The sequence below is a fragment of the Aureobasidium pullulans genome (assembly GCF_000721785.1).
Source record: "Aureobasidium pullulans EXF-150 unplaced genomic scaffold scaffold_8, whole genome shotgun sequence".
NCBI classification, from domain to species: Eukaryota; Fungi; Ascomycota; class Dothideomycetes; order Dothideales; family Saccotheciaceae; genus Aureobasidium; species Aureobasidium pullulans.
This window is the reverse complement of record NW_021941028.1, coordinates 1,146,211-1,170,875: the sequence shown is the minus strand read 5'-3', so window position 1 is coordinate 1,170,875 and position 24,665 is coordinate 1,146,211. Positions and strand designations below refer to the sequence as shown.

The 24,665-nt window shown below is 50.1% G+C and overlaps 12 protein-coding genes across 12 annotated transcripts; 5 read left to right on the top strand and 7 right to left on the bottom strand.

Annotated features, from left to right (window-relative positions):
- Positions 1–661: 661 nt before the first annotated feature.
- M438DRAFT_272485 (nucleotide-diphospho-sugar transferase) lies at positions 662–2,486 on the top strand (the record flags this gene model as incomplete). The annotated part of the gene is made up of 3 exons (XM_029900568.1): positions 662–1,150; positions 1,210–1,509; positions 1,563–2,486. The coding sequence occupies 3 exons, from the start codon at positions 662–664 to the stop codon at positions 2,484–2,486; spliced, it is 1,713 nt and encodes a 570-aa protein (XP_029761363.1).
- Positions 2,487–2,610: 124 nt separating this feature from the next.
- Positions 2,611–3,499, bottom strand: M438DRAFT_318351 (uncharacterized protein; the record flags this gene model as incomplete). Its single annotated transcript, XM_029902789.1, has 2 exons — positions 2,611–2,994; positions 3,076–3,499. 2 exons carry the CDS (start codon positions 3,497–3,499, stop codon positions 2,750–2,752), a joined length of 669 nt encoding a protein of 222 aa, XP_029761362.1. The 3' UTR covers positions 2,611–2,749.
- Positions 3,500–4,159: 660 nt separating this feature from the next.
- M438DRAFT_208765 (uncharacterized protein) lies at positions 4,160–4,821 on the top strand. The gene has a single exon (XM_029899393.1). The coding sequence runs from the start codon at positions 4,279–4,281 to the stop codon at positions 4,726–4,728; it is 450 nt and encodes a 149-aa protein (XP_029761361.1). The 5' UTR covers positions 4,160–4,278; the 3' UTR covers positions 4,729–4,821.
- An 11-nt stretch (positions 4,822–4,832) lies between these two features.
- On the bottom strand, positions 4,833–5,855 carry M438DRAFT_405461 (uncharacterized protein; the record flags this gene model as incomplete). Its single annotated transcript, XM_029909786.1, has 3 exons — positions 5,649–5,855; positions 5,518–5,588; positions 4,833–5,488 (listed from the first exon to the last, which is right to left on the bottom strand). Exons 1-3 carry the CDS (start codon positions 5,720–5,722, stop codon positions 4,833–4,835), a joined length of 801 nt encoding a protein of 266 aa, XP_029761360.1. The 5' UTR covers positions 5,723–5,855.
- A 53-nt stretch (positions 5,856–5,908) lies between these two features.
- On the bottom strand, positions 5,909–6,471 carry M438DRAFT_345353 (uncharacterized protein). The gene has a single exon (XM_029905432.1). It carries the CDS (start codon positions 6,433–6,435, stop codon positions 6,028–6,030), a length of 408 nt encoding a protein of 135 aa, XP_029761359.1. The 5' UTR covers positions 6,436–6,471; the 3' UTR covers positions 5,909–6,027.
- Positions 6,472–7,462: 991 nt separating this feature from the next.
- M438DRAFT_272264 (uncharacterized protein) lies at positions 7,463–10,509 on the bottom strand (the record flags this gene model as incomplete). The annotated part of the gene is made up of 2 exons (XM_029900552.1): positions 7,463–10,417; positions 10,483–10,509. 2 exons carry the CDS (start codon positions 10,507–10,509, stop codon positions 7,463–7,465), a joined length of 2,982 nt encoding a protein of 993 aa, XP_029761358.1.
- An 882-nt stretch (positions 10,510–11,391) lies between these two features.
- M438DRAFT_318346 (quinate permease) lies at positions 11,392–13,397 on the bottom strand. The gene is made up of 3 exons (XM_029902788.1): positions 13,118–13,397; positions 11,856–13,064; positions 11,392–11,801 (listed from the first exon to the last, which is right to left on the bottom strand). The coding sequence occupies exons 1-3, from the start codon at positions 13,175–13,177 to the stop codon at positions 11,493–11,495; spliced, it is 1,578 nt and encodes a 525-aa protein (XP_029761357.1). The 5' UTR covers positions 13,178–13,397; the 3' UTR covers positions 11,392–11,492.
- A 2,103-nt stretch (positions 13,398–15,500) lies between these two features.
- M438DRAFT_355145 (uncharacterized protein) lies at positions 15,501–16,559 on the top strand (the record flags this gene model as incomplete). The annotated part of the gene is made up of 3 exons (XM_029907014.1): positions 15,501–15,753; positions 15,945–16,010; positions 16,066–16,559. 3 exons carry the CDS (start codon positions 15,501–15,503, stop codon positions 16,557–16,559), a joined length of 813 nt encoding a protein of 270 aa, XP_029761356.1.
- A 111-nt stretch (positions 16,560–16,670) lies between these two features.
- M438DRAFT_355144 (uncharacterized protein) lies at positions 16,671–17,189 on the bottom strand (the record flags this gene model as incomplete). The annotated part of the gene is made up of 1 exon (XM_029907013.1): positions 16,671–17,189. The coding sequence occupies one exon, from the start codon at positions 17,187–17,189 to the stop codon at positions 16,671–16,673; it is 519 nt and encodes a 172-aa protein (XP_029761355.1).
- Positions 17,190–17,955: 766 nt separating this feature from the next.
- M438DRAFT_392351 (uncharacterized protein) lies at positions 17,956–19,876 on the top strand (the record flags this gene model as incomplete). The annotated part of the gene is made up of 3 exons (XM_029909090.1): positions 17,956–18,127; positions 18,200–18,828; positions 19,383–19,876. The coding sequence occupies 3 exons, from the start codon at positions 17,956–17,958 to the stop codon at positions 19,503–19,505; spliced, it is 924 nt and encodes a 307-aa protein (XP_029761354.1). The 3' UTR covers positions 19,506–19,876.
- Positions 19,877–20,391: 515 nt separating this feature from the next.
- M438DRAFT_296353 (2-dehydropantoate 2-reductase family protein) lies at positions 20,392–21,743 on the bottom strand. The gene is made up of 3 exons (XM_029901903.1): positions 21,457–21,743; positions 20,756–21,405; positions 20,392–20,702 (listed from the first exon to the last, which is right to left on the bottom strand). Exons 1-3 carry the CDS (start codon positions 21,650–21,652, stop codon positions 20,523–20,525), a joined length of 1,026 nt encoding a protein of 341 aa, XP_029761353.1. The 5' UTR covers positions 21,653–21,743; the 3' UTR covers positions 20,392–20,522.
- A 535-nt stretch (positions 21,744–22,278) lies between these two features.
- M438DRAFT_365128 (uncharacterized protein) lies at positions 22,279–24,561 on the top strand (the record flags this gene model as incomplete). The annotated part of the gene is made up of 2 exons (XM_029907768.1): positions 22,279–22,513; positions 22,566–24,561. 2 exons carry the CDS (start codon positions 22,279–22,281, stop codon positions 24,452–24,454), a joined length of 2,124 nt encoding a protein of 707 aa, XP_029761352.1. The 3' UTR covers positions 24,455–24,561.
- Between the last annotated feature and the right edge of the window lie 104 nt (positions 24,562–24,665).

Here is a 24,665-nt window from a genome sequence, read left to right as displayed (position 1 = left end):
ACCAATGGATCCACTCCAAAGGCCTCGACCAAGCTATTCACCTCCTGTTGCCAGTGCACCCTCTGTCATATCCGGCAAACATTGGCTCTATTAAATTTGGAAATCATGGATTCTTCTATCCCATCCTTCCTTCTTTGCCCGCTTTAGTGCTCTTTCCTTATATCTGGCGTGGCTGGCTTCCAACCGTTGACCTTGTAATTCCTGCTTTTGAAGTTGTACCTGTGTGTTACTCCATGCCCGTCTATACTTGCTTTGATATCTAGTCCTCTGTCCGCTGTGAGTATATTCTTTAAAAGACCCTATATGTTGGACAATGGTTTTTAATCAAACCTCAATGGCAGGATCAAGCAATCGATTCTCAACATGCTGTTCGACGACAAGATACAACCTTACTCGCTGGAGTCGCGCCAGGACTACGATATCGTCGAGCTGGCCGATTTCGAAGATGAATCTCCTGTCTGGACATGGTGCCGGACACGTCTACCACACTTGATTGGCACGCCACTTTCAATATTATCATGGGCCTTCTCGCTCCGCTTCTTGTTACTGCTCTGGCGCTCTCTCCTGAGTGGCGGCAAGCCAGGGGTCGTTGCTTCATGCTACTTCATCACGCAAGTGTCACTATTAAGTAAGTCAAGCAAAGGATGTTTACGTTGCAGCCATGGCTGACAAATCCACAGTTGCACGAGTGGCAGACGATGGCTGGCGGTTCCTCTGCACAAATCCCCGTTCGCGACCCAGACTTCGACTTATCGGCCAATCTGTTCCCCGTGCAGATGTCATCGTTACCACATGCGGCGAAGAGATTGATGTTGTCATGGACACCGTCAGAGCAGCGTGTGATCTCGACTATCCTGCTGACAGATACAGGGTGCTGATTGCTGATGATGCTGCAAACCCGGACCTGGAGATGCAGATCGCAGCTCTCGCAACCAAGACTCCTGTGACTTTGCTATACTACGCAAGACAAATCAAAGGCGGTATGAAGGCCGGTAACATGAACTCTGCACTCAATTATCTACACAGTCTCGGTGGAGCTGAGTATTGCACGTTTTGTGATGTCGACATGGTCTTTGAGCCAGAGTTCCTCCGAGCCACTCTCCCTCTTCTTGTTAGCGACGATGAAGTTGGAGTTGCAGTCGTCCCGCAGGTAAGACTCCAGGTTTAGTCCCAGTGTCTGCTGACTCCGCGCTAATGTTCCTCCTCCAGAGATTCTACAATGTGCCGACCAACGATCCGCTCTATCAAAGTCTTAACGTGGATGGCAAGTTTGACGAGATTCAGCGCGACAGCATGAACTGTGCATGGGTCACAGGCCCAGGCGTTGTTTTCCGTTGCAGGGCAGTCAGAGACATCGGAGGCTTCCCGGAGAATGCTCTTGCTGAAGACATCATGACCGGCTTCACACTTCAAGGCCGAGGATGGAAAGTCGTCTACTGCCGTGAAGAGCTCCAATTTGGACTCGTTCCGGACACCTTCAAGGCTCATGTCACGCAAAGAATGAAATGGGTAAGTTTTTGAAACCAGCTTTTGGCTTGCAAGCTTTTGCTAACATTCTACAGTTTGTCGGACGTCTTCGCAACTCTCGCAGATTGAACTGCGCTATAGCGTCGCCACTAGTCGCAGGCATGACTTGGAAGCAGCGCATTTCCGCAATCTGCCATTGCGCTTCGCCTATCGCATCCATGATGAACAGACCACTCTGCTCCTGGATCATCCTCTTACTCATTGCTTCCGGACAACCACTCATTACCGCCAAGTCTGACCAACTGCAATCGATTCTCTTCGTCTACTTCCTTTCCAAAATAACAGCTCACGCGGAGGAGTTGCTCGCAAGCACAAGTTGCGGATATCTAGCACTCCGCCGCAGGATTGAAGGAATGCACTGGCTACACACACATCTCTTCTTCGCTCTCGCCAAAGAATTGGTTCCGAAGTCACTCGCCGGATCCCGTATCGGATTCATACCAACAGCACTGGCAGAATCCAAAATTCAGGAGCGCCACACCGATCGACGTCCCGGACTCCTCAGACGATTGCGAGTCATGTTCCTTTACCAAGAGTTATGGTACCACGTCGTTGTCGTGCTGGCCGCAGCAATGATCTTCAGTTTCGCGCTTGTCAAGTCCAATAACGAAGGAAGTTTGCGATACCTTCTTACGCACTTGCTGGTGCCAGGAGCCGCATGGAGCAGTCACTTTGCTTCGTTGCGACCAATCGCATACGCCTTGTGGCCACCAACCATGCCGGAAAGACGCGAGCTGATGACACGCGAATATGCCAAACCACGACCAGAGGCGAAGGTGAATGAAGATCATCTTCAGTTGCACTTGGAGGAGAGCTCTGATGGCTCCACATTCGAGGTTTGGCGACCAAGAGCAGAACAGAAGCTCGAATTCTGGGATGCTTGGGCAATTTTACCGGAGATCCCACGTCATATTAGTTTGTTGTTTTGGGTCGCTGTCGGCTTGAGACTGTGGCAGTGATTGTTTTTTTTTCATTTTTATAGACGGCTATACAGAGCAATTCTGGAGTCATGGATGCTGGAGCTGAGACATTATCGAACGTCAAACATACATTGAAACTCTTGACAGTGCTCCAGGATTGTACATCCATTCAGCTCACGCAACCGGGCCTCGATGACTTCTTCTTGCCACTAACCTCTGGCGATATCTGCCCAGCTAACCTCACGGTGGTGGAAGCCAGCTTGTCAAAATGCACAGTGTTTTTGCAGTCTACCGACTGGAGATCATTGCCCACCTTCAATCGGGAGCACTATTGCCTCCCTCCTCATTGTGCTCCCTTGCATCTCACCACTCTCGTTGACTTCGATATCTTTGTATCCAAACTTGCGGTACAGAAAGTTGCCTGCCGGGGACGCCTCGACCCATGAAGGCAAGAACAACTGATCCGCGAGATCACTTCCCCACTGCAACATCATGGATCCGATACCTCTGCGTTGATAGTCCGGATCCGTAAAGCAAATATGCAACTCTGCCAATCTCATCATCAGCAAAACGTCTCTAAAAAGCCAGCTATGATTCAAGGAACACAGGAAGAGGTAGATAAACTCACGACAATAAGGCTCAGTAAATAAACTCTTCCTCACCCCCATGATCCCCGTAATAACACCTTTTACCTTGTTCAATTTCTCCTCATCACACTCCAACCATGCCCATCCCAGATCCTCCTCTGCCAATTCATGCTTCGGCACACTTCCCATGTGCACTCTCCAATTACTCGCACCCACTATCTTGCCTGTCTTCTTTTCTTCAACTTTCACCCACACGTCGCTGGCATTTGTGTGTAGGGTTTTCTGGTAGAATGAGGAGAGGTAAGCGTGACCGTCGGGGGTGTCGGGCCCCATGAAGATTTCGCGGAGGTGAGGGTCGGTGAAGGTTTTGAATTCCAGTGCGACGATGGAGTCGAAGTCATGAGGGGTGTGGGCGCGGGTAAGGATGAATGGGCCGCTGCTGTCTTCTATTGATGTCGTTGCCATGGGTTTGAGGTGTTTTTATCAAAGATTGATGTTTCGTTTGTGAGGAAGGGCAGGCAAGTTTGTTGCTGGAAAGGCCGCTGTGCAGTTATTCGAGTCAAAGTAGTTGAGGGGATGAACGTAGCAATATATCCTGCTTTATCAGTTCGCGCATCCAACACCCGAGAGGCTTCCGAATGACGTGGCACAGCATGATCGAATCCTTTGTTCTGCATACGGATACATAATGGCATATTGGCGAGATATAGACACCATCGACAACGCAAAGAGAGATACAAAGGTCAATCGCACCTTCGTAAATTTAAGCCTAGTGAATCTGAAAAAGGAAAGTATAATCAAATAGTGACTGCCTTGCTGGATTGCGCTTAGGGTTGTTCCAAGATTGGCCGGCAAGCGCATCCTTCCCGGAATGCGGCTCGAGCCTGCGTACTGCATTTATATGAAGCCGCTAGAGGTGCATGGAGGTGATTGCATCAATACTGATGTTCCCGGACGCAGACTGGATGTCAACATGACTAACTATCAAAAGGCAAGATGTTTTTGATTTTCGGATACTCGTCATTCATATCTGCGCTCTGATACCAAAAGTAAGCTAGATGGCCAGTTGAACGAGGCTATGGCACTGGCACTCTGGCATGCTGGACGCCCCTTATCAGATGGTTCAGAAAGTTGACTTCTGATTATTCATACGTCTCCTTCTCCTGCTCGACTTCAATTGCTGACAAGCAAAGGGAAAGAAAATACATGGTCATGTCGCGCACGGTAAGCGCTTGCCGCACACAATGCCAACCACTCATGCTTTCTATGGACGTCCCACCCTGTTGAGAATGACGTTAACGATGACAATCGATGATTGTTTTGCTTTCGCTTTCTTGATGATCGCAGTCTTGCTCAGCAGCGTGTTGCCTTGGCTCTCAATGAGGAATTTAAGTCGATTCGAAGGTGTCGTGGTAATCGCGGAGGAGAAAGAAGACGCCTACGAGCTCCAGTTCCCGTGTGGGCAACGGCGTGCATATATGCCAGTGAGATTAATGATGACATTGACACGACAAAAGACAATTCTGAAGGTCTCGCTTCCTCGGTGCTCAGCATTGAGTTCACTCTCATTAGGTCGTCAACGGAGAGGAACCCATATGAGGCTAGCAGTCGTGGCGTTGGCGAATGGAGGGGGTTCAATCATGCAGAGCGAGAGACAAGAACAATGTGAATGGCAATCAGGTCTCGGCCTGTGATTGGGGAACTGTACATGGCATTGTTCCAACACCATGATGCCCTGAGGCTAGTCATAGAAGCTCACAGAGTGATTGACATCAACGATCAAGCATAATGTGCTTGATTAAGTTGGACGAGTAGAGCTCAAATGAGTTGGAGGTGAGGCAACGTGAGCAGTGACCGGATGAGCAAAAGTGAGGCGAATAATGATACGCCAGGCAGCAGCAAAATAAGCAGAGGCGAGCCGAGCAAGCAGTACACAAAGCTTCTGCGAGAGGCAAGGACAACGATGACGAGTGAATTGGGAATGTCTGACGCTTCTATGTCGCGAAATATGGCGGCAACGGGCAGAGATGATGTCCTTCGAGGAAGACAGAGGAGCAAGGCCTCGTATAAAGTTGGCGAGGCCTGGCAAGCAGTGGCGATCAACTGTGCAGTGAGCAGTATCAAGTGCAGCGCATCTGGTCAGTGACACGAGCAGTGGAAGCAGAGCAACGGCAAAATGCGCTGCGCTTGAGACTGCGGGTAACACTGAGCGAGCAGTGAAGAGATGAGTACATGACTCTTCTGCGAGAGGCAAGGACTCCAACGAAACCGAAGAACGATAGATCTGAAGTCTGATGCCGAACTCCGAGTGAGGTTCTTTGACTCCATACTTCTCAAGACATGTCGATGTCCATCGTGACTGAAAGGGGCCTCCGAGGTTGATGCACCTAAGTGCAAATCTTTGGCGAGGCGAAGGTTTAGACGCCGAAACCAATGTGGTGTCTTTGGCTAATTCTGTATAAGCGCCACAATGATTCACTTACTAAGAGTATCGGCGCCATCGGGAGTGTCGGGGGCACGTCTCTTTCTACCTCTGGTGGGTGTAATTGGGTACCTAGTTAACGCCGTAATTTAGATTTTTTGAAGAAAATACCATTACCTTAGTTGAACTTACTGAGTGGTTTCTTCTTGTTCTGTCATCACGACATCGTCGCCTTCAGGGACAACGGGGGGGTCGGCGTTTTCCATGGTTCAAATCTTGTTGCTCAGAATCTATTAAAGGTTTAAACGTTAAGGGGCCAGCTCTGTGGGAAAGAGCTGAAACTTTTATGTGGCCACCACATAACTGGATGGGTTGGGACCCCTGTAGGCCTCTTCCTCCTCCACGAGGGTATTAAATTCTTAAAACGCGGGTACTTCATCAACGAAAGTTGCTGTCGAAACCGTGGATGCAGTGGCAGTAGTAGTCTAGGTTTAATCGGAGTTCAAGTCGATGTTCTGTAATATTATTTCCGCATCGTTCCCGGTCACTGCACCGTTGACAGGCTTATGTATCATCTGCTCATTGGTCGAGTATGTAGTGAGACCTGCTGGTCCTGCTCATAGTCCTCGTTGGGTTTGTTCGATACGAAAATGCGTCCGTTAGTGGTTTGCATAGCATCGAGACCGGGAATTTCTTGGTCGGCTAGTGTGTTGCTTTGAAATTCGGACGGAAAGTCTTGATATTCGATATTCCAGGTATCGTTCAATACTGGGGGAACTTTTCCAGAATTTTGTACACGCCACGGAAGAAAACAGTTTCCTTCGCGCGGTGGGCCTTGCCTATTCCACGCTCGAGCTAGAACAGTGTCTTGAAAGGGGCCCAGTGATCTGTACCTCTTAGCACAGATCTGTTCCCTGTCCCTGAACCTTTTTTGCGGCGATCGCGGGTGGTGTAATAGTTTTCTTGCTTTCATTCGCATTCGAACCAAACTTTCCCTCACAGCATGAAGAAGGGCATACACTGCATATACTTCATGGGGACGTAATGTCGGTGCTGCGTCGCTCAGTATTGGCGGGAGCTGCTATCTAGGTCGACGGAAGGAGAACCAGGTCATGGGTTGCGGGACGTGACTGGGATTGAATGACAGGTTGACGAGGAACAGAAGGCTCCTTTCCTGGTGCACTGTTGACCATGTTTCGTATGCACATCCAACAGCGCCGTTGTTGCGATGTATGGTCAAGTTTTAGAGCTGCCAGGCAAGTATATAACGAAGGTGATAACAGCGAAGCAGCCACTCTGACATTGTCGTTGATCTTCATTCTCGACAGCCGGATATTATATACCACATGACGATCATGGACGTTGCTTCACTCTTGCGGTGTATGGTTCAGTTGTAGAGCTCCCAGATGGATAGAACACGAAGGTGACAAAAGGCGAAGCAACCGCTCTGGTGTGGTCATAAATCTTCACTCTCAACAGCCGAATATATAGCAACACTGACGATGAACGTTGCTCCGTTCTTGCAGTGTATGGTTCTGTCGTAGAGCTGCCAGACAAACATATAATCCAGGAGATGGTGATGGCGATTCCAAATTCAAGCAAGCGAGAGAAGCACTGATACATCCAGACGCTTCAGATGTCGAAAGTGATGGAAGCGTGTTGGAAATTTGCTGGTTTCGACAAGGATGTGAAAGGAAGTTACGACGGAAGTGGAAGGAAGCCGTCAATCACCTGCAGAAGACAATAAGCAGAAAGTCAAGCAAGCAAAAGATCGGAAGTGATACATCAATGAGAAGCGATGTTTCCGTGAAGCACTGTCAGACAAGCAAGCATTGTCATCAAAGGTCTGGAAGAAAGAAAGATGAGAAGTCAGGATGTAATGATGATGTTTGTAGATCTTGCCCCTCCTTTGCAGCTGGAGAGCTCCTACCTCCGCAGATCCAGAAGCTGTCAGCGAACGACGCTTCAACACAAAGAAGCCCATGCAGCTGCCCCTCCGCTGTTGCCTACGTCTCAAAAACCGTCTCAACATCCTTCCACTCGCCCTTGTCCCTGCACTCCCAATACCCGTTCTTCCCTGTACTCAATCTCCAAACCTCCTCATCGCCTTCCTCGCCTTTGACAATCTCAAAGAACCTAGGTTTCCACTCTACACCATGAGATTCCAAGACCTTCCTGCGTGCTCTTTGTCTTTCCTCAAGTCTAGCTTTCAAAGCTTCCGCTTCATCTGTTTTGCCATCTTCTAGAGCACGCTGATCGGGTCGAAGTCGTGAATCAGTGGAAGAAATTGCTTTCTTGTCGATTTCGTCGAGTTGGTTCAAACAAGCAGCAAAAGAAGTGTAGCCGTAGACTTTAGGTGCGTTGGGGACGAGAGGGCCAGCAGTCCAGATAGTTTCGCCAGTGTCAGTGCGTTGTAGGCTCTCGGTCCATTTACCAACCAACATGGAAGAAAGTGGTGACGAAGAGGTAGTATCATAGAATTGTGTAGTGACTTCCTCAGATCTGCCGGAGAAGAGTCCACCAGCCTTGAACGTGGCAACGGCTTTGGCACCAGTGGTTTCATTGACGATAGTCATGCTTTCTACAGGCTCAACGTATTTTTCGCCCGCAATGACATTGCGCAAGAAACATGTCGCCAGTGTCCAAGAGTATTTTTCGCCATTCACGTTGTGCAGAATAAGTCTTACTTTGCCTTCCGTATTCAACTCAGCACTCTTGCCCCAGAATTTCTGCGTGGGTTGTTGAGACTGAGAAAGTGACCATGCGGAGTCCAAAGCGTCGGCCTGGAAGGCCATGCGAACGGGTCGATGGCACACTTTTTCGGACACAAATCGGAAGCCGAGATCGGAGCGGACGAGTTCGTAGGTCTCGCCGAGCATGGGGTTGAATGGTTTGCGAATGGCTCTCTCCTTGACGCGGTTGCTGGCGAAGTTAGAGATGGCAAAGGCGGCGACGTAGATTAGACGATCGAGTGACTTGTCAGGCGAAGATAGCGATGAAGCTTTGTGTAGTAGATCGACAGACTCGAAAGGTTCGGCGAGACGTTGAAGAGCAGAGAGCGGCTCGTTGGCAGTGACAGGCATGCTGACAGTACTAAGGTCTTTTCCAGCATTCTTTCTAAGGAAGCCGATCAACGACGGAGGAGGCTGTTTTGGTGGAGATATGGTCGATCTGTAAGTGACCTTTGGCAGGGCGGATGTCAATGGTGTAGGTTTGGTAGGGAAGAGAGAAGTTTCCGAAGGAGCTCCAGCCGTATCGTTTGAGAGTTCGGTGGCATCTCCAACATCACTGCTAGTGTCAGAATCGCCGCCGTTAGAAGTGACATCCTGGAAGTCTTGATCATCGTCTTCCCTGGTAGCCTCGCTCGATCTTCTGATAGACAGGAGCTGAGAGGGAACATCTTCGGCGTCGAAGAATTCTTGCGATGACACCGAATCGATAGACATGCGTGAAGCAGCAGGAGCAAGCAAGTTGGGATTGATGGGCATACGGCGAGCCTTGGATTCAGCAAGCAGAGCAGAGAAGTCATTGACCACATTATCCAGATCACGAAGAAGAGCCAGGCAACGTTCGTGAGTCTCTTGCATAGTGATAGAGGCAGTGATGGGTTGCTTGTTGGAGTAATTCGGCACAGGAGAAGTCGGATGAGAAGTCGAAGGCGAGCCAGAACCGTCAGGAACAGTGAGTTGTTGACCCGAAGTCTTGCGCATGAACATGGCAGGCGAAGCGCTGTTGCTAGCCGCACTAGGCTTGCGTTTCCAGAATGGGAGTCTCTCAGAAGGAGCAGAAACAGAAGCTGTGTCGCTTTCTGCAAAGAATGGGTTGGCAAATGATTCGACCGAGGAAGCACTAGGTGATGCTGCTGCTACAACAGATGGCGAAATTTTGACGTCGGTATCCTGTGCCAGGCGTCTCAAAGCATCGCGAGAGCCAGAAATCCTGCTGACAATCTCTTCTGCACGCTCCCACTCAACTGAGGTGACTGCGTCCGAAGCGCCGGGGAAAGGATTTCTTCCTTGGGTAAACACAGCCGGAGTCGAAGGACCAGAAACAGCAGTAGCCGAAGCACGTTCAAGCACCTCCCTCCACTCCTCGAAATCCTTGTTGTTACCAGCACGAAGATGCCAGACCTCGGCACCAGAATCGACAGAGAACTCGCGAGTCTTTGAATCAGCACCAACAGCGACCAGCGACAGAGGTACAGCTCCACGCAAAGCCGAAGCGTGGCTATTGCGATAATACGACAGAGTGCCCGAAGTAAAGTCGAGCGAGAAGAAACGGCGAGCATAACCCTGGCCCTTCTTTCTGCGTCGCTTGTACAGCGTACCGGTGTGGATATCATGCGGCGCCAGCGACTTGTGGAATGAACTCCTCTGCCCTTTCGCGGCTTGTGTATTATTCTCCAATTCTTTCCCCAAGCTCTCGACGGATGCGCCAGGCGAAGGCGCAATCCTCGGACTGCATTTCAGATTCGGCGTACTCGGTTGCGCTTTGAGCTGAGCTCTCGATTTCGGTGGAGCGTTTGTCGGATGCGTCATGAGCACGAGAGTCGCAGTCTTGGACACGGTTTTGCTGAAGGTGTTGTCAAAGACCAAGCCATACATGCCTCCCTGCCCAGGCGCGACATCATACGTGCCCACTCTGACCTTATCAGCCTCGCAATTGCCAATCCACTCGACACAGCGCAAGCCGATGTTGTGCAGCTTTTCCATGACGGTGCTAGCCTCGTGCTTGGCCACCGAGCCTCTTCTCTTCTTTCCCTCACTTGCGGCATCGTCATTGCTGTGGGCGCTAGGTGGTGGTTCCAGTGTTGCCGAGGACGAGGTGGGCATGCCAGGAGCGAGTCCATTCTTTGTGCCGGGATGCTTGAAGATGCCGAAGTTGATGCTTTTCTTGTGCGGCTGTACGCTCCAGCCTATTGAATGTCCTTCGTTGACGTGGACCCATCGCACAATGTAGCTCTACCATAAACACATCCCAAGTCAGCAACAGTATACGCTTTCGGTTCGGTCCGGACGCAACTCACCCTCGAATGAATCTGTAAATCCTCCATGATGGCCTTGTGTTTCCGTTCACTCCAGATCAGCGAGCTTGCGAGTTGCAGCGAGGTTTCGAGCCGTAGTGAATATCCAGAGTGCACATCAGAGTAAAGGGAACAGGTGGTCGCAGGAAGAATACGGTAGTTGGCAGTGCACCGGTGAAGCAAGCTGACACGAGCGGGAATCCAGGGATGAGGAACAAAGTTATGTCAGCTCCCGTTCCAAACAACGGCCCTTCTTGATCCCCCGACCTTCCGGATCTCACGATTGCCGAGTCCGACTTGTGAGTCGAGACGACCGGTTTTCAATAAGCTTGCAAAGGCAGAATGACTACAAGTAGTATCTCTTGCGATGCGACAAGACATATATAAGCTGTGTCCTTCCTCGCAAGAGCTGCTCTTTCTAAACGACACCGTGTTCGTGGTGAACCTATACGGAGAATACGCTCGTTCGATTTGTCCCTGTTTTCCCCCCACGTTTCGCAACAACCGGGTCTGTGACGTCGCCAAGCCGTTATCTTATTGCCGATGCTTGCATACCTAGATGTGCATGATTTGTGCTGCCTATGCGCTCGTGCCTCTCCAGCCATCTTCTATTCATGTGTTGCCATTCATTTATGATTGGACCTGCCTCCAAGATCGATCCTGTTCCTGCGACGACTTTGCGCCTCCAGCTCGCAGACTTGAGCGGCTTGGGTTGCAACGTATTCGGTGCGTAGCTGAAACGCGCGGCCTCTTCCATTTATTCTCGTGTGCGTATCGGTGAAGTGATAGCGTATACGGCCTTATGATACGGTGAAGCTGGTGGGTGTTTGGAACACGAGGCTTCCAAGCCATATCAGCCATCTTGATCATTGGTAAAGACACAACTTCCAACACGAGCAGATACGTAGGTAGGTAATCATAATCTCATATCCATATCTAAATCTATATCTATATCCAGCCATGTAGGCTCCATCTATAGTGTAATACCTCCAAGTCTATTCTTTCTGGCCCATCTATTTGACATCCCTATCCTTGTAAATCTTTTCCTCCTCAATATCAACACGGTCAACATGTTGAGCATGAGGATCAGCTTTATATTCCTCCGCAACGGCCAACTCCACATCTTTTCTTCTTTGCTCGGGCGTCACGGCTCCGAAAAGAATATCCATCTCTTCCAAACTGCGGCCCGTAGTGTCTTTCAAGAAGACGAAAATGAAAGCGCCCATGGCCGTGCAAAAGACGCCAAACATGATGAAAGTGCGCCAGCCGATGCTGTTGATGGCCGCGGGTGTGACCTTTGTGACGACGAAATTAAAAAGCCACTGAGCTGGATGTTAGCATGAGTTGGTTCGGATGAGAGATGGAGTAAGACAAACCTGAGTAGCAGAGGCCAGACCCACACCGTATGCTCTTAGTCTGGTCGGGAAGATCTCTGCGACATAGACCCAAGGCACGGGTCCCCAAGAAGCAGAATATCCGATAACGTAAAGGTAGATCATAACGACCATGGCTATGGACGCAGAGCTAACAGAGGTAGCATCTGGGTCAGGGGGGAAAGACACGAGGACAGCGCCGATGATGAACATCATGATGGCCATCCACCAGGCTCCAACAACCAATGGCCACTTTCTGCCGAAGCGCTCGATACCGACGATGAGGAAAATTCCGGTTGCGATGACCTTGACAGTACCATAGATACCAGTAGCGAAGAGCGACGAGCTAGACGACGATAGGCCAATTGACGCAAAGATCTGCGGAGCATAGTATCCTATGCTGTTGGTACCTGACCATTGTTGCCAGAACATAATACAGAAAGCAAGGCCGAAACGCTCACGGTATCCAGGCTTCAGACACTCCTTCCAGCTGAGGCCTTCAGTAGCCAAGAACTCCTCTTCGACAGACGCCCGAATCTCAGCAAGCTCCTGGAGAACTTCTGGGTCGTCGGTAGGAACACAGCGGATATATGCCAATGAAGCCAAAGCCTCATCGTGACGGTCATTTTTCGCTAACCAACGAGGCGACTCCTTGAGGAACCAAAGACCGCAGAACATGATACCGGAAGGGACCAATTGCAAAGCGACAGGAACGCGCCATTGCATAGTGGTGGGCGCGATGTTCCTCTTCACTCCATAGCAAAGCCAGTAACTGAACATGACTCCCAAAACGAGGAATTCCTGAAAGAGACCAGAAATTCTACCCCGAACGTCGGGAGGGCAGTTTTCGGAAACGAAGACAGGTGTGATGGCACTCATGCCACCAATACCCAGACCGGCGATAACACGACCACCATAGATGGTGCCAATAGCATGCGAAGACCCAGTCTGAACAGCAGCTCCGATCATGAAGATGACGTCGAAGATCATGAGCGAGTAGCGACGACCCAGGCGTTCATTCAACCAAGGTGCAGCCAAAGCACCAAAGAAGCATCCAGCCGTAAGCAGCGATACCACGTTCGAGGAAATCTCGGCGTTCTTGCTGCTTGAGAATCCAGTTGTAGAGGCGGCCATTCCGAAATCTTTCTTGAAGCTTTCCAGTTCCAGGACCGATCCCATGACACCAGTGTCGTATCCGAAGAGGAAGGATCCCTGTAGTGAAAGGTTAGCGGAAGTGTCGTGAAGGAGGGTGTAGAGAAACCCACCATGTAGGCCACCAGGGTCAACAGGTAGACCCTTCTGTTCTTGAAAAACGCGTTCGCCATATTGTGCTGTGATGTGATGTCGAAGACTCTGCGTAGCCAGAGAGATGGAGAGAAAAAGAGAGGTGTAGCCCAAGGGGGGACGAAAGATACTTAAACCACTTGCGGTCGCCGAACCACCCATTAAGTCCGTTGAGGGCTAACTTACCGGTCCATGGGTAAGGCGTTCGCCGCCCTCCCTGTGCCTCTCCAGACGACCTCCATCAACTCTCCACAAGAAGCGGAGAAAAGCCCATGGAGAATTTCCCGTCTGCTGTGTGGGTCAAGTCTTTCTCCAGATCTGCGATGTGGATACCATTTTTCCGTTGCGAAAAGGTCCGTGTGATGTCAAAGGACTGTGAACGACAAGACGTCCATTCTACCGAGCGAAGAAGCGTCAGCTCATCGAGCAAGATGGAAGAGTCGGCATTCCTACCTCAAGACAATCAGTCCAAACTTATATCAGTATCCTTGGCTTGCATGTTCCAAAGGCTTGCAGGAGTCGTGGTGGCGGTAAAGTTTGTTACCACATCGGCCTTGGCTTCCGAGTCATGTTTCAACCGAAGCCATTACCAACAACGACCAATCATTATTGATGGATCAAACATCTTGCTTCTCACCAAAAGATGTCGAGCATGACAATGGCGTCTGTGGCGGACGGACTTGCAGTAGATCAAGCCAAATGGCTGAATGTTGCAGATATGCTTACCAAGATATCGTATCAGGGCTCGGATTTTGAGTGACAGCGGAAGGCCGCAGCTTCGGCAGTGGCACAAGGTCGTCGAATGAGGGCAGCGACAGAGACTGTGTGTCTACTCGATTCTAAAGATCACGTTGGCTTCTGTATCTCGCAAAAGTCGAGCTTGGGCATAACGCGTGGTACGAATCCGAGGATCTTGGTCATTGAAGCAGTGGAGTGGAGATGAGCAATTTGAATCGATAAGTTGCAATGTTCAAAGACGACTGTCGTCAACGAACGATGATCGAATGATCGCAAAGATATGATGGTGGTCTAGAGAGTTTCTGAATAGACAATTGATAAGTAACAAAATAATGGACGGTAATTGTGATGCCTTGTTGGTGGAAAGAAAGCAAAAACAGGGTCGCCTGCGCATCATGGCGGAACTTCGGGTAAGAATCCACATCAGAACTTCCGCTGTGTCGCGCTCGCAAGGCACAATGATTTCCGAACTCGAGCGAGTCATATGGGGGAGCCCAGAAGGTGATCACTCCTCCGTCATGGCATCTGAGTATGATTGTCGAATACCCTGGTGATTTGCCAGCACCACTCGAATATGTACAAGCCAGCTGTGGCAGACGAGGTCAAACGAGCTATCGACATCTCGACCAGAGACAAGGCTAACGTTACGATGCTTATGATATCGCTCAAGTCTAGACTTATCGCGCTGGCAGGCGTCTAGGATTATCAAGACCCTCTGGCGGATGCTGGACCTGACGACCTTGTGTGTGGCATTCGTGGTGTGCCGTGCGTTTCGTGACAGCAACAGGACTTGCGGATCTGGAGATTGATGCTAGCAAAGTAATGTCGATTTACCTTGCCGAACCTAATTCAATATGCTCGACCCAGGAAAAGACTGCGAAGTAGGGTCTTGTTGTCGTCATCCATCAAGGGTGGATGTGAGCTACTGGTGGCGTTTACTGCCAGCCCCAATCCCTGCATAACAACATGTTTCGGCGCTGCCAAAACCATACAGCCAGCCTTCACTGGATTCTCCTGCAACGCCAAGCCCCCTCCCACTTCATGACATATTCCAATCAATCCGCACCAAATCCATAATCCGCTGAGTTGGTGTAACGGCTATAACCTTCTCAAGATTCCAATCAAAACCCTGGTTCGAATCTCCGCCGTGTAGTCTTAATTTGGTAACCCTCAAATCCAAGCCTGATGACCGTCATCAGGTGATATTGATCATGGAGAATTGGAAGTGGTTTTCCCAGAGCGAAAGCTCTGGTTTTTTGCTGTTTGAGTTGCTGGCAAGTTTTGTTTTCCTTCTCGCCATCAATTCTTCTTTTTGAAGAAAAGTGATTAATCGCAAACAACAACAAAGGGTTTTGGAAGAGGGGTTTGCTGTCTTCCAATAGCTTCTCGACAAGACTCAATACCCTGCTACTCTTCAGCCCTTCGACGACTTTGTCGACTGGTTTGTCTTCTTTTCAGAAAGTTGGTTCTGTCCTTGGCCTGGACTCCTCACTTCAGCTTTCAATGACCTCGGAGTATCTTCCAGAAAAGACTGCACTCCTTTCACTGCTGGCATCCCTTCGAACGATCAAACAACACAGAGCACACACATCTAATTCACTTCAAGAACCATACCAAAAGCCGACCATGGCGTTCGTCTACAAACCATCAGACAGGCCCTTTCTCCGCGTAGCTGCCGAAACCGGAGCAGCTGTCGCTCGGCTCAAATCGGCGCGCCTCGTGACGCCATCGCTCGTGGAAGCGTCGCCCAGAATTTGGACAGTCGCGGTGCTATCAGCAAGAACGGAGACCGTAACATTAGAGACAATGGCAGAAGAGATGACGGACAGAACGGCAGAGATGGTAGAGGTTATGGCAGAAACGACAGAGGCGCACGATGGTAAGCACCTGCTGATCAATTGGTCAGGAGCCGCGGCATCTCAAAATGCGCAAAGACTTGATCAATACCATCCAAAATTCAAGAACATCACATCAACATGAGTGATCTGACCCCCGACCAAGTGAGTTTGTAGAGCATGTTCAGAGCACATGTCATTGACCAAAACCAGAAGCACAAATTCAGGGCCGCAGTCGATGGTCTGACACCCGACCAAATCAAAGTCATCATCCAGGAAGAGAGCGTCAAGATTGAGAACGGTAAGTCCACGCGTGTTCCGATTCATGCATTGCCAAGCTGATGAGCATTTTCCAGGCTCCTACACCGCCGCCTCGCCTACCGTCATCTCACCTGCCGCCACCTCGCCTGCCGTCACCTTGCTCGCCGTCGCATCGCTCGCCGCCGCTTCAGCCTTGATGGACGACCCTGACGCCGCCCGCTTGAAGCTAGGAAACCTGGTCAAGGAGATCATCGCCGTCCAAGCCACTGTCACCAAGCTCAAGGGTGCCGGCGAGCAGGCAACCAGGGGTCTCGAAGAGGCGAGAAAGTCAATGACTCATGCTGAGTTGATGGTGCAAAAGTCCATGGAGGAGCTCAAGGGCGTCGGCGACGCCCTCGAACGTGCCAACACGATCGCCGGAGACCTGAAGGTCGTTCACGCCCGCATGGCTGACGACATGTCCCCTTCGGCCCGCACCTCCGCCCGCGCTTTCGTGACCCCTCGTGGAGTCGCCTCTCGCCCTACCAGCGTCTCGGACCAGATCCTGGGCTCTCCTCCCAATACCTGGCAGCGTAACCCCTTCCAGTAAAGGATCGACAAAGCCTCTTGCTCTGCAGCTCTACGTCAGCAAGAAAGAGCGATACGCACACGTTTAATGAATTTCAAACATTCTCCGATTCTATTATACATCGCTTTGTGCCTAAACCATTTTTCCATCGTGCTCAATGTCTACATATACTCTCTTGTATAGCAGTCTCGCTACCTTGCCCTTTCTGATCAACGGGTTGAATGTTCTGCCGCTGATCACCGAGCATGTGGTCTTCATTCCATCGCAGAGAAGCCATCTGTAACCTGTGGGCCTGTTCTTTTGCTCTGAGCACTGCACGCGGTTGGCAGCCACCCAGTGATTGTTCTCGGGCCCAGCGATGTAGACGAGAGCTACGCATTCGTAGAACACGTGGCGAGTCGAGCCTTGGATCGTTTCGAATGCAAGATCGAAACCATCCAACACTTCCCTCCAGTCGTTGAGATCCGGGAGGGTGTCGGGCTCTTTGATGTTGAGCGCGACGCAAAGAATGTGAGGGGGCCGGTCGACGAAGACGGTTTTTTGCTGCAAGGGAAGATCCTCATTACACGTCTTGCATGTAAAGAATCGGTGTCTGGGTCGCTGGATCCCCTTCTCCTCGAAATGCGCGTTGACGAGTTGCGCGACTGTCATTCTTGGCTCGGACGTGTTGACCAGCTCAAGGCTGTTGACGGAGATATCTTGCGGTGTCTGGTAGAAATTTGTTTCGCCGCAAGCGCCGCATACCTTCTTCTTCGCAGTATTAAAAGATACGCTAGGGATGCTAGCAGCTCCATGTGTCCACAGATCTCCCGGATTAGCCTCCTCACCGACTCCAACATGTGATCGGGCTGCAATTTATGCCAAGATAAAATGAGAGGCCGGCAGGTCCTACAGATCTTTTGATGGTAAGAGCAATGTACAAACGATTTGACACTCTCACTCCTACCTTTGAGTACTCTCATGATTTTGTCTGCCCTCTGACAATGCCATGTTTGGACACCCATCGAGACAATAAAAGGGGCGTTTGTTTTGCTTGATGGTATGCCGTAAGTGACTAACGTAGACGTAGCCGCAAAGAAATTGACCCGGCACCGAACTCCCTCTCGCCTGTAAGGCCTTGCAACCATGGCTGCAAAAAGGCAGGATGCTTTTGATGATCAAGTACATGTCCATTAAGAGCGGTACTGCCCCTTGATCTCTTTGGACTTACATTAAATACCAAAAATCATTGTGCCTTTTGACTGCTATGTTGTAAGGAGCCTTTGCTAAGCTGAGAGCTCGGTTCTGGTGCATTTCCTGTGCCCCTATACTAACGTTAAACTTGGCCGTTATGCGCAGACGTGCCTAACCATACGATAGGACCTGAAGAAGGTTTATGCGCAATGCATGATGCATCGAGCACGAGCCCCACGAGCCCATGCCGGACAAGCACACTGTGGCTCAGAGATACCTTGCCCAGGTAAACAACATCATCTCCGTCGGAGAAGCACTCGTCCAGACCGATCACGTGTCGGAGTCTGGAATCATCTACCTGCGTAAGGCTCTAGACTCGGTCTACGATGTCCTCCAAGACAACGCTATCGAGCTGGGTGCGCCATCTACTGCCTCGGATGTCGCGAAGATCGTAACTACCATCAGAAAGTAGCAGAAGACGGAGTCAGGAGCAAAAGCCACCAAGAACGATGGTGACACCGAGGACGAGGAGTCTGAGGTCGAGGAGGAGTCGATCAAGACGACCAAGAGAAAGTTCCGAGGCGATACCAAGTGCCTCTTGGAAAAGGCAACTGTCTGGCCGCCTACTACTGGAGGTGCCGACAACGACTGGGCGACGAAGCTCGCCAACTACATGAGATCGGTTGGTGACGGCGTCACCAGCATCCCATCCAGAGCTCTTCAGGAGCTGTTGCTTTTGAGCTGGTCCGGTCAAGGCCTCGACAACGTGCAGAGCCTGGCCCACGAGACTCGCGAGAACGCCGCCACCATCCAGTCCACCCTGGCTCTCAACGTCGTGGGCAAGGAGCGCACAACCTCCGATTTCTCAGACATGGCTTCGGCCATCACCCGCATGCTACAGATCCGCACTGCCGGGGTGCTCTCCCAGATTGACTCAATCGTCGTGCATGCCGTAGCCGCACGTGTCATGGAATCAACAATCGGCGAGATCGGCGCTCGCAGCGGTCCGCTGTTCAAAGCTTACAAAGAGGCCACTAGCGTTGAAGACCATTCATACGGCAACGAGGGCACGAGAGATTCTTACCGTCTCTTCGTCATCGAGAAAGCTATTCCGGTCGTGTAAGACCTCCCCGTGTGCAGAACTTTGTCACGCGCATGCTGTAGAAATGCACAATGTTTTTGACATCGGTCCGGCCGTCCGTAGAGAGTTCCTGACTGTAACACTCTCAGTGGAGGGCTACACTGATCTTAAAAACATTGTGCATTTCTACACTCCAAACGGCCCTAGGCGTGGCCGTGAGATAGCTAGACGTGACAGATTTTAGCACACGGGGAGGGAGGAGTACGAGGGTGCGCCTCCGCGGCAGCTCTAGCTTCCAACAGTGTGTGAGGTACAGACCTTCATCGCATCAAATATCTATGGTAGTATTTTTGCTCACCAACACTCCTCTCCCTCAACTTCAAACCTTACCATCCCTAATTCTGATCTAGCATAATGCACGTCTCGTATGACCTTCTTCCATTCCATCGGCATCTTGACCCTGGTTTTTAGCCACTCAACATCTCCCAAACTCTCATACAACACCCTCTCCGCTCTTACCAACCTCTTTTCCACCTTTACTAACGCCCTCGCCCACTCTTTGTGTTCCTCTAACCTCTCCTTGAGCTTAGGTCTACCAGCCAAATACTTGGGTGTCGCCAGAACCCGAAACTTTTGCAACGCAAAATGTCTCGCTAGCCATGTATCGTGTAAATCGTTGTAACTCGTATACGTCAACTGAATCGCCACTCTGATCCTCGCCACCACTCGAATCGCAAGATCAAAGGTGAACCCAGCATGACAAGAGACACATTTGCAAAACACAAGATCTTTTTCATCTGGTTCGGCGGCAGCAACGGCGGTAGCTATAGGGAGGCCTTCGTCCAGGTAGTGGTATGTAATTTCTGCTGTGGTGATAGGGGTAGGAGGAAGTGTTTCATTGAGCTGAGATGATATTTGGGCGTTCTGCTTATGGTTCTCGCATTCTTCGATACAAAGGAGGTTATGGTGGCCGCATTGGTAGGAGTAAAGTGCGTATTGACACATTATTTGCTTGTGAAGAGATGAATGATGGCAAGGTCTGACGATCGTCCTTTTTGTACGATTGCGAAATAAAGGCTGCATGGGACAAAAGGGAGTAGCGAAACATAATTTAGCGGTTGGCAAATTTGGTGGTGTGAAAGATCATTTTGAATTCCCGGTTTGAGATATGTTTCTTCAACACTGAGATGATTCTGGATCTTGGATACAAAGACAAGGAAACGAAGACTAGCATCATTGGATGTCTGCACCGGCCTTAAGACTGACACAAGCCTTTCTCGAGCTTTGAGACCATCCTTAGTTCCGAGACAAGATCTTACAGAGTCTCACAAAGAAAGTCAAGCGAGCGAAATCGAAGGTCAACCATCTCAAATACCCCATTGACTGCAGTTTGCATAATAAATCATAGCCAACTCAACTCGAACTAAATGAGCTTCCCAAACGACTCTTCTCCAAACCTCTATTGTTTTGATCTGCTTCTCTAAGCGAGCCTTATACAAGGCTACAAGCGAGCACTTTATCAATCTCATCAATGCCTTCTGCGGGGCTCAGGGTCTGCTGTATTGCCCGTCGAGGAGACTGTGCTTATGGACAACGTTTCGCGAAAGTTACGGCACTGTTCCCTCTGATCTAATCATGTTCTCAAAAGGCAGGGTATTCCCGTGAGGGCAACAGATGTATTGTGCTACGAATTATTCAATCATTTATCATCTTTATCGTAGATCATTCATCTACTCGGCGACAAATGTACCCTTTGGTGGGATCGTCACCTTGCCTCTTGCCTCCTTAGTCCGCCATTGAATCGCCTGGAGGAGATGGTAGAGGACCTGCAATGTTGGCATTGGCACACCTAAAGCAGTACCGACTCTTAGAGGTTCTCCTACGATGTTCTCAAACTCTGTAAAATTGCCCTATAGTTCGGTTAGCCTCCACGGGTTACCAGAGGGGAAACATGTTGACCGACCTTTCTGATATCGCCTAGCATTGATGGGGGAAGATACATCGTCAAAGGATCGATGTTGATCATGAAGTCGCAGACATCAGGAGGAAGTTCCACGCCAACTGCTTTCGCTGCGGCTCTAATCTCTTCCATAGCAGGCTTGACAAGACCATCAATTGCACCGTCTGCAAGTCGGATACGACCAGTGTCCAATCCGGTAAGAGCGCAAATCGAGTTCAAGCAAGCGTTGTAGACCAACTTTCGCCATCTCGCAAAGTTGACGTCCAACTGTAGTTCGCAGTCGGTCTTTCCACCTGCAGAGTAAATTCGGACAAAGTCCCTTGCTGCGGCTTCCTCGTCCTTTGCTGATAGATTGGGATTATGGAAGGGTCCAATCAATACTCGGTCGTTGTCATCATGCTCGATCACACCAGGTTCGGTTTCATGTGATCCAATCATACTCACACCTGAGAGGACGATGTTGTTGGGGAATGCATCAAAAATTGGCTTCTCGATGTTCAACCCATTTTGAATGAGAACAATAACTGTGCGTCCAGGCTGAACAGCAGGAGCAATGAGTTCTGTCAGAGCAGGTGGGCAGTCAGGCTGATTCTTTGTGGTGCAGACAATGTAGTCGAACTGTTTCTCCGATGCCTTTGGAACATGGTCGATGACTGCGGACTTTAGCATGATTCACAGTCAACAGCACAGATGACGAGACTGACCCTCAGTTGGCCGCCATCCTTTCAAGGTTCCATGATCACAAGATGCAATTTCGAAACCTCTCTCCTTGACTGCTTTGAAATTCGATCTCAATACTGCTGTGACTTCGGCGTGACCACCAACTTCGAGGTTTAGAGCTGCGATCGTGCCGACTCCACCGCTACCGAACAAAAGAACTTTGGATTTGTCGGTGTGCATTTTGGATTATGAGACAAGAAATGGAATTGTGTATTTCTCTTTCAATTGAAGACGAACGAAATGTTTGAGGACAACTATCTATATCAAGCTTGAGTAACATCACGAGAGATGTCGTTTAGAGATACATATCCCTATCGCGGCCAAGTCGATCCCTAAAAAGAGCAGGTGTTGGCCGAGGAGAGAGGAGGACACCGTGCACGATTCGGCCAAAGGAAACAAGCTTTACGCCGACGACCAGGATGGGGAGAATTTCGACACGCCGTCTTGTCCGAAGACGCCGATCTCACTAGGAGAAAAGCCTTTCTGAGCCTTGACCTTTTGCGCAAAGTTCGCAAAGAACGCAAGTCTAGCTCTAAAGAACGTCAGTGCTGCGAAATCATGCTGCTTTTGCTCTATGTCGAGTGTCTCATGTTCTCGGACAATATCGCGGACTGTCGGTTTTGAGCTTCCAATTTGCCGTTGAGTCGATGCCCCCCCGAAGCACTGCACCTTTACTCCGAGTAGCAGTTCACCGGTATGAGCAAAACGACAGGTCTTCGGCCTTCGTGGCCTCGAATATTTTCCTATCTGGTGACTCGGTCTTGCCTTCTCTTTTTTGCAACTTTCACAGCAAATCACAAGAAAGCATGAGTCCGCGATCAAACGCGTGTTCTACCTGCCGTTCGCGCAAGGTCAAGTGTGATAGAAGTCTACCAAGATGCTCGGCCTGCAGGCGATTGAACCTGGATTGTGTACAACAAGGCGCTGTCCAAGGATTAATATGGCTGGATCCGGGAGTCCCTAATAAAACAACATCACGGAAATGCAGCACAGAGTCGCCGGAAAGAGAGATGGGTCTTCGTAGGAAACCGCTCTTCTCGGGTGAGTGATGAGAGTCAAATATTGTTCAATTCTCAAACTAACCAGATTCTAGACCGCGAACGTATTGCGGAGTGCTCCAGAATGACACGGCAAATATCCGACAACCAAGTAGAGGGACTTCTTTTGCAATTGGATACTCAGGCCGAAACACTGGATTACGATGCGCCACTCAACCATGGTCCTTTTGGAGTTTTCTCTGTGAACAAACCGAAATCGCCATCGCTATCGCCTTCATCTCCGCCTGTACCCGAGCCTGAAGCTCTTTCGATCATCAACTCGCTGCCAGAGGACGATTGGTACGGCATTGACTTCATGAATGTCGAGCAATCTTCGCACGACTTCCAACCTCTGATGATGAAGAGTCCTCTTCCTCTTTCCTGGGCCACTCCCTCACCAATGTTAAACTTCGGTGACGGCATGGATGAAGCTTTCAACATGAACCTTGACGGAACTGAAGACCCATCTGGTATCACCGATCTGACCAGATTCTTCCCTCTCAGCCCTCGTTTGCCTACGCCCGTTACTTTGACATTTTCCCAGGACGTGGCTGGAATGGCGCCTGGAGTTATGCGCACCTTGCTCGATCACTATCAAACTTCAATGATGTCGTGCTTTACACCGCTGCATCACGAGAAGCCACCATGGAAAATTCTACATTTGCCTTGTGCTATTTCTGCTTATGGAGAGCTGTCACTTCTCGGGGACTCAAACAACGCTAAGATGACATTGCTGTTTGCCGTTCTTGCTATGAGCGCCTTCAATCTGAAGCACTTGCAAACAGATCCTATGGAGGCGGACAACTGGCAATCTATCGCAGAATCCTATCGCGAGAAGGCAAAGTCGCGACTGAAGACTTGCCTCCGTGAGCAAAGTGAAGAAAAAAAGAAGTCGAAGTACAAGGAGGTGTTAATGGCCCTGACCAGCATGGTTACAGTCTGCGTGGTCAGCGGTCAGATGCAAGAAGCAAGATGCTACCTTCTAGATGCGGAACGATTCATCTACATGCAAAGCCTGAAGAAGCCCAAGCAGTCGCGAAAAGTCAACATGCTGCACAGCATCTACCTCTACCTAAGGATTATCGAGGAAAGCACATTTACTCCAGTTGAGGATGCCCAGCCATTCTTGGCCGACCAATCTTACGCAGTAACGAGAGAGACACCGAGCGAAATGTGCCGCTACCCTTCTCTCTGGACTGACCGCCTAAAGCTGGGCTCGGAGCTGGACTCTCAGGATATGGCAGACCTTGAGACACGACTGGTGAAGTTTCCTGTGGATCAAGATGAACCCACTATGTTCGAGCAAATCTATGGGATCCCTGAATCACTTTTTCGATTGATCTCGCACGCAACTCACCTCGCCGACGAGGTCCGAAGGAGTCGCTCTACTTACCCTGGTGGCATGTCCCCAGAGGTCGCCCAAAGAGCTAAGATTATCGAAAGCAAGATTTGCAACTGGAAGAACCCCTACAGACTGCTGGCTGAAAAGCAAACTCTGATCGTATATGGACCTGCAGAACGCTCCGACAAGATCGAAGTGCGAACGGATCTGCTCTTCAACTTCCTCGAGGCCATGCATTCCGCTTTGATCATCTACTTCTACCGCAGAGTTAGAGACACTAACGCGATTGCACTACAACATTGGGTCGGGAAGACGATTCACAACCTCCTTGAGCACGAGAAGAAGAAGAACAAATACGGCGATACATCCGCCTACGTCGCATGGCCAGGTTTCATCGCAGCTTGCGAGGCCTTGGATCCCATGCACCGTGAGCAAATTTCGGCCTTCATGTTCAGAGCTGGCAGACAGTCTGGCATGGGCATGTTTGACACCGCTAGCGATGTGGCAACAAAAGTCTGGGCCGCAAGAGAGGACACTGGATCTCTTGACGTGTCGTGGAGTGATATACTAGCCACCAGCAAAAACGGCTTGATTGTCACATGAAAAGGATGGATGTGTGAAGGAACTTTATGACTGCTACGATTTGCTTCTTATGAACTTACGAATTTATCAAAAGCTCAATACCTAATTTTGAATACTTTTTTCCCTCTACTTTTCGCGTACCCTTGTCTTCTGATCAATTTAGTAGGTGACTGGCCAGCATGACTTTCCTATCTTCTGTGAACTTGCGTGGCTCGCTCGTTCGCAAATGAGG

Excerpts from the sequence above, each read along its gene's own strand:
- M438DRAFT_208765 (XM_029899393.1), top strand. The coding sequence starts at position 4,279 with ATGCCAACCACTCATGCTTTCTATGGACGTCCCACCCTGTTGAGAATG.
- M438DRAFT_318346 (XM_029902788.1), bottom strand. The coding sequence starts at position 13,177 with ATGGCGAACGCGTTTTTCAAGAACAGAAGGGTCTACCTGTTGACCCTG. Across the intron at positions 13,065-13,117 it reads TGACCCTGGTGGCCTACATG|GGATCCTTCCTCTTCGGATA; the intron begins GTGGGTTTCTCT and ends CTTTCACTACAG. Across the intron at positions 11,802-11,855 it reads GTCTGGCCTCTGCTACTCAG|TGGCTTTTTAATTTCGTCGT; the intron begins GTTTGTCTTACT and ends CATCCAGCTCAG.
- M438DRAFT_296353 (XM_029901903.1), bottom strand. The coding sequence starts at position 21,652 with ATGCACACCGACAAATCCAAAGTTCTTTTGTTCGGTAGCGGTGGAGTC. Across the intron at positions 21,406-21,456 it reads AGGATGGCGGCCAACTGAGG|TCATCGACCATGTTCCAAAG; the intron begins GTCAGTCTCGTC and ends TAAAGTCCGCAG. Across the intron at positions 20,703-20,755 it reads TGCTAGGCGATATCAGAAAG|GGCAATTTTACAGAGTTTGA; the intron begins GTCGGTCAACAT and ends ACCGAACTATAG.
- M438DRAFT_345353 (XM_029905432.1), bottom strand. The coding sequence starts at position 6,435 with ATGCGAATGAAAGCAAGAAAACTATTACACCACCCGCGATCGCCGCAA.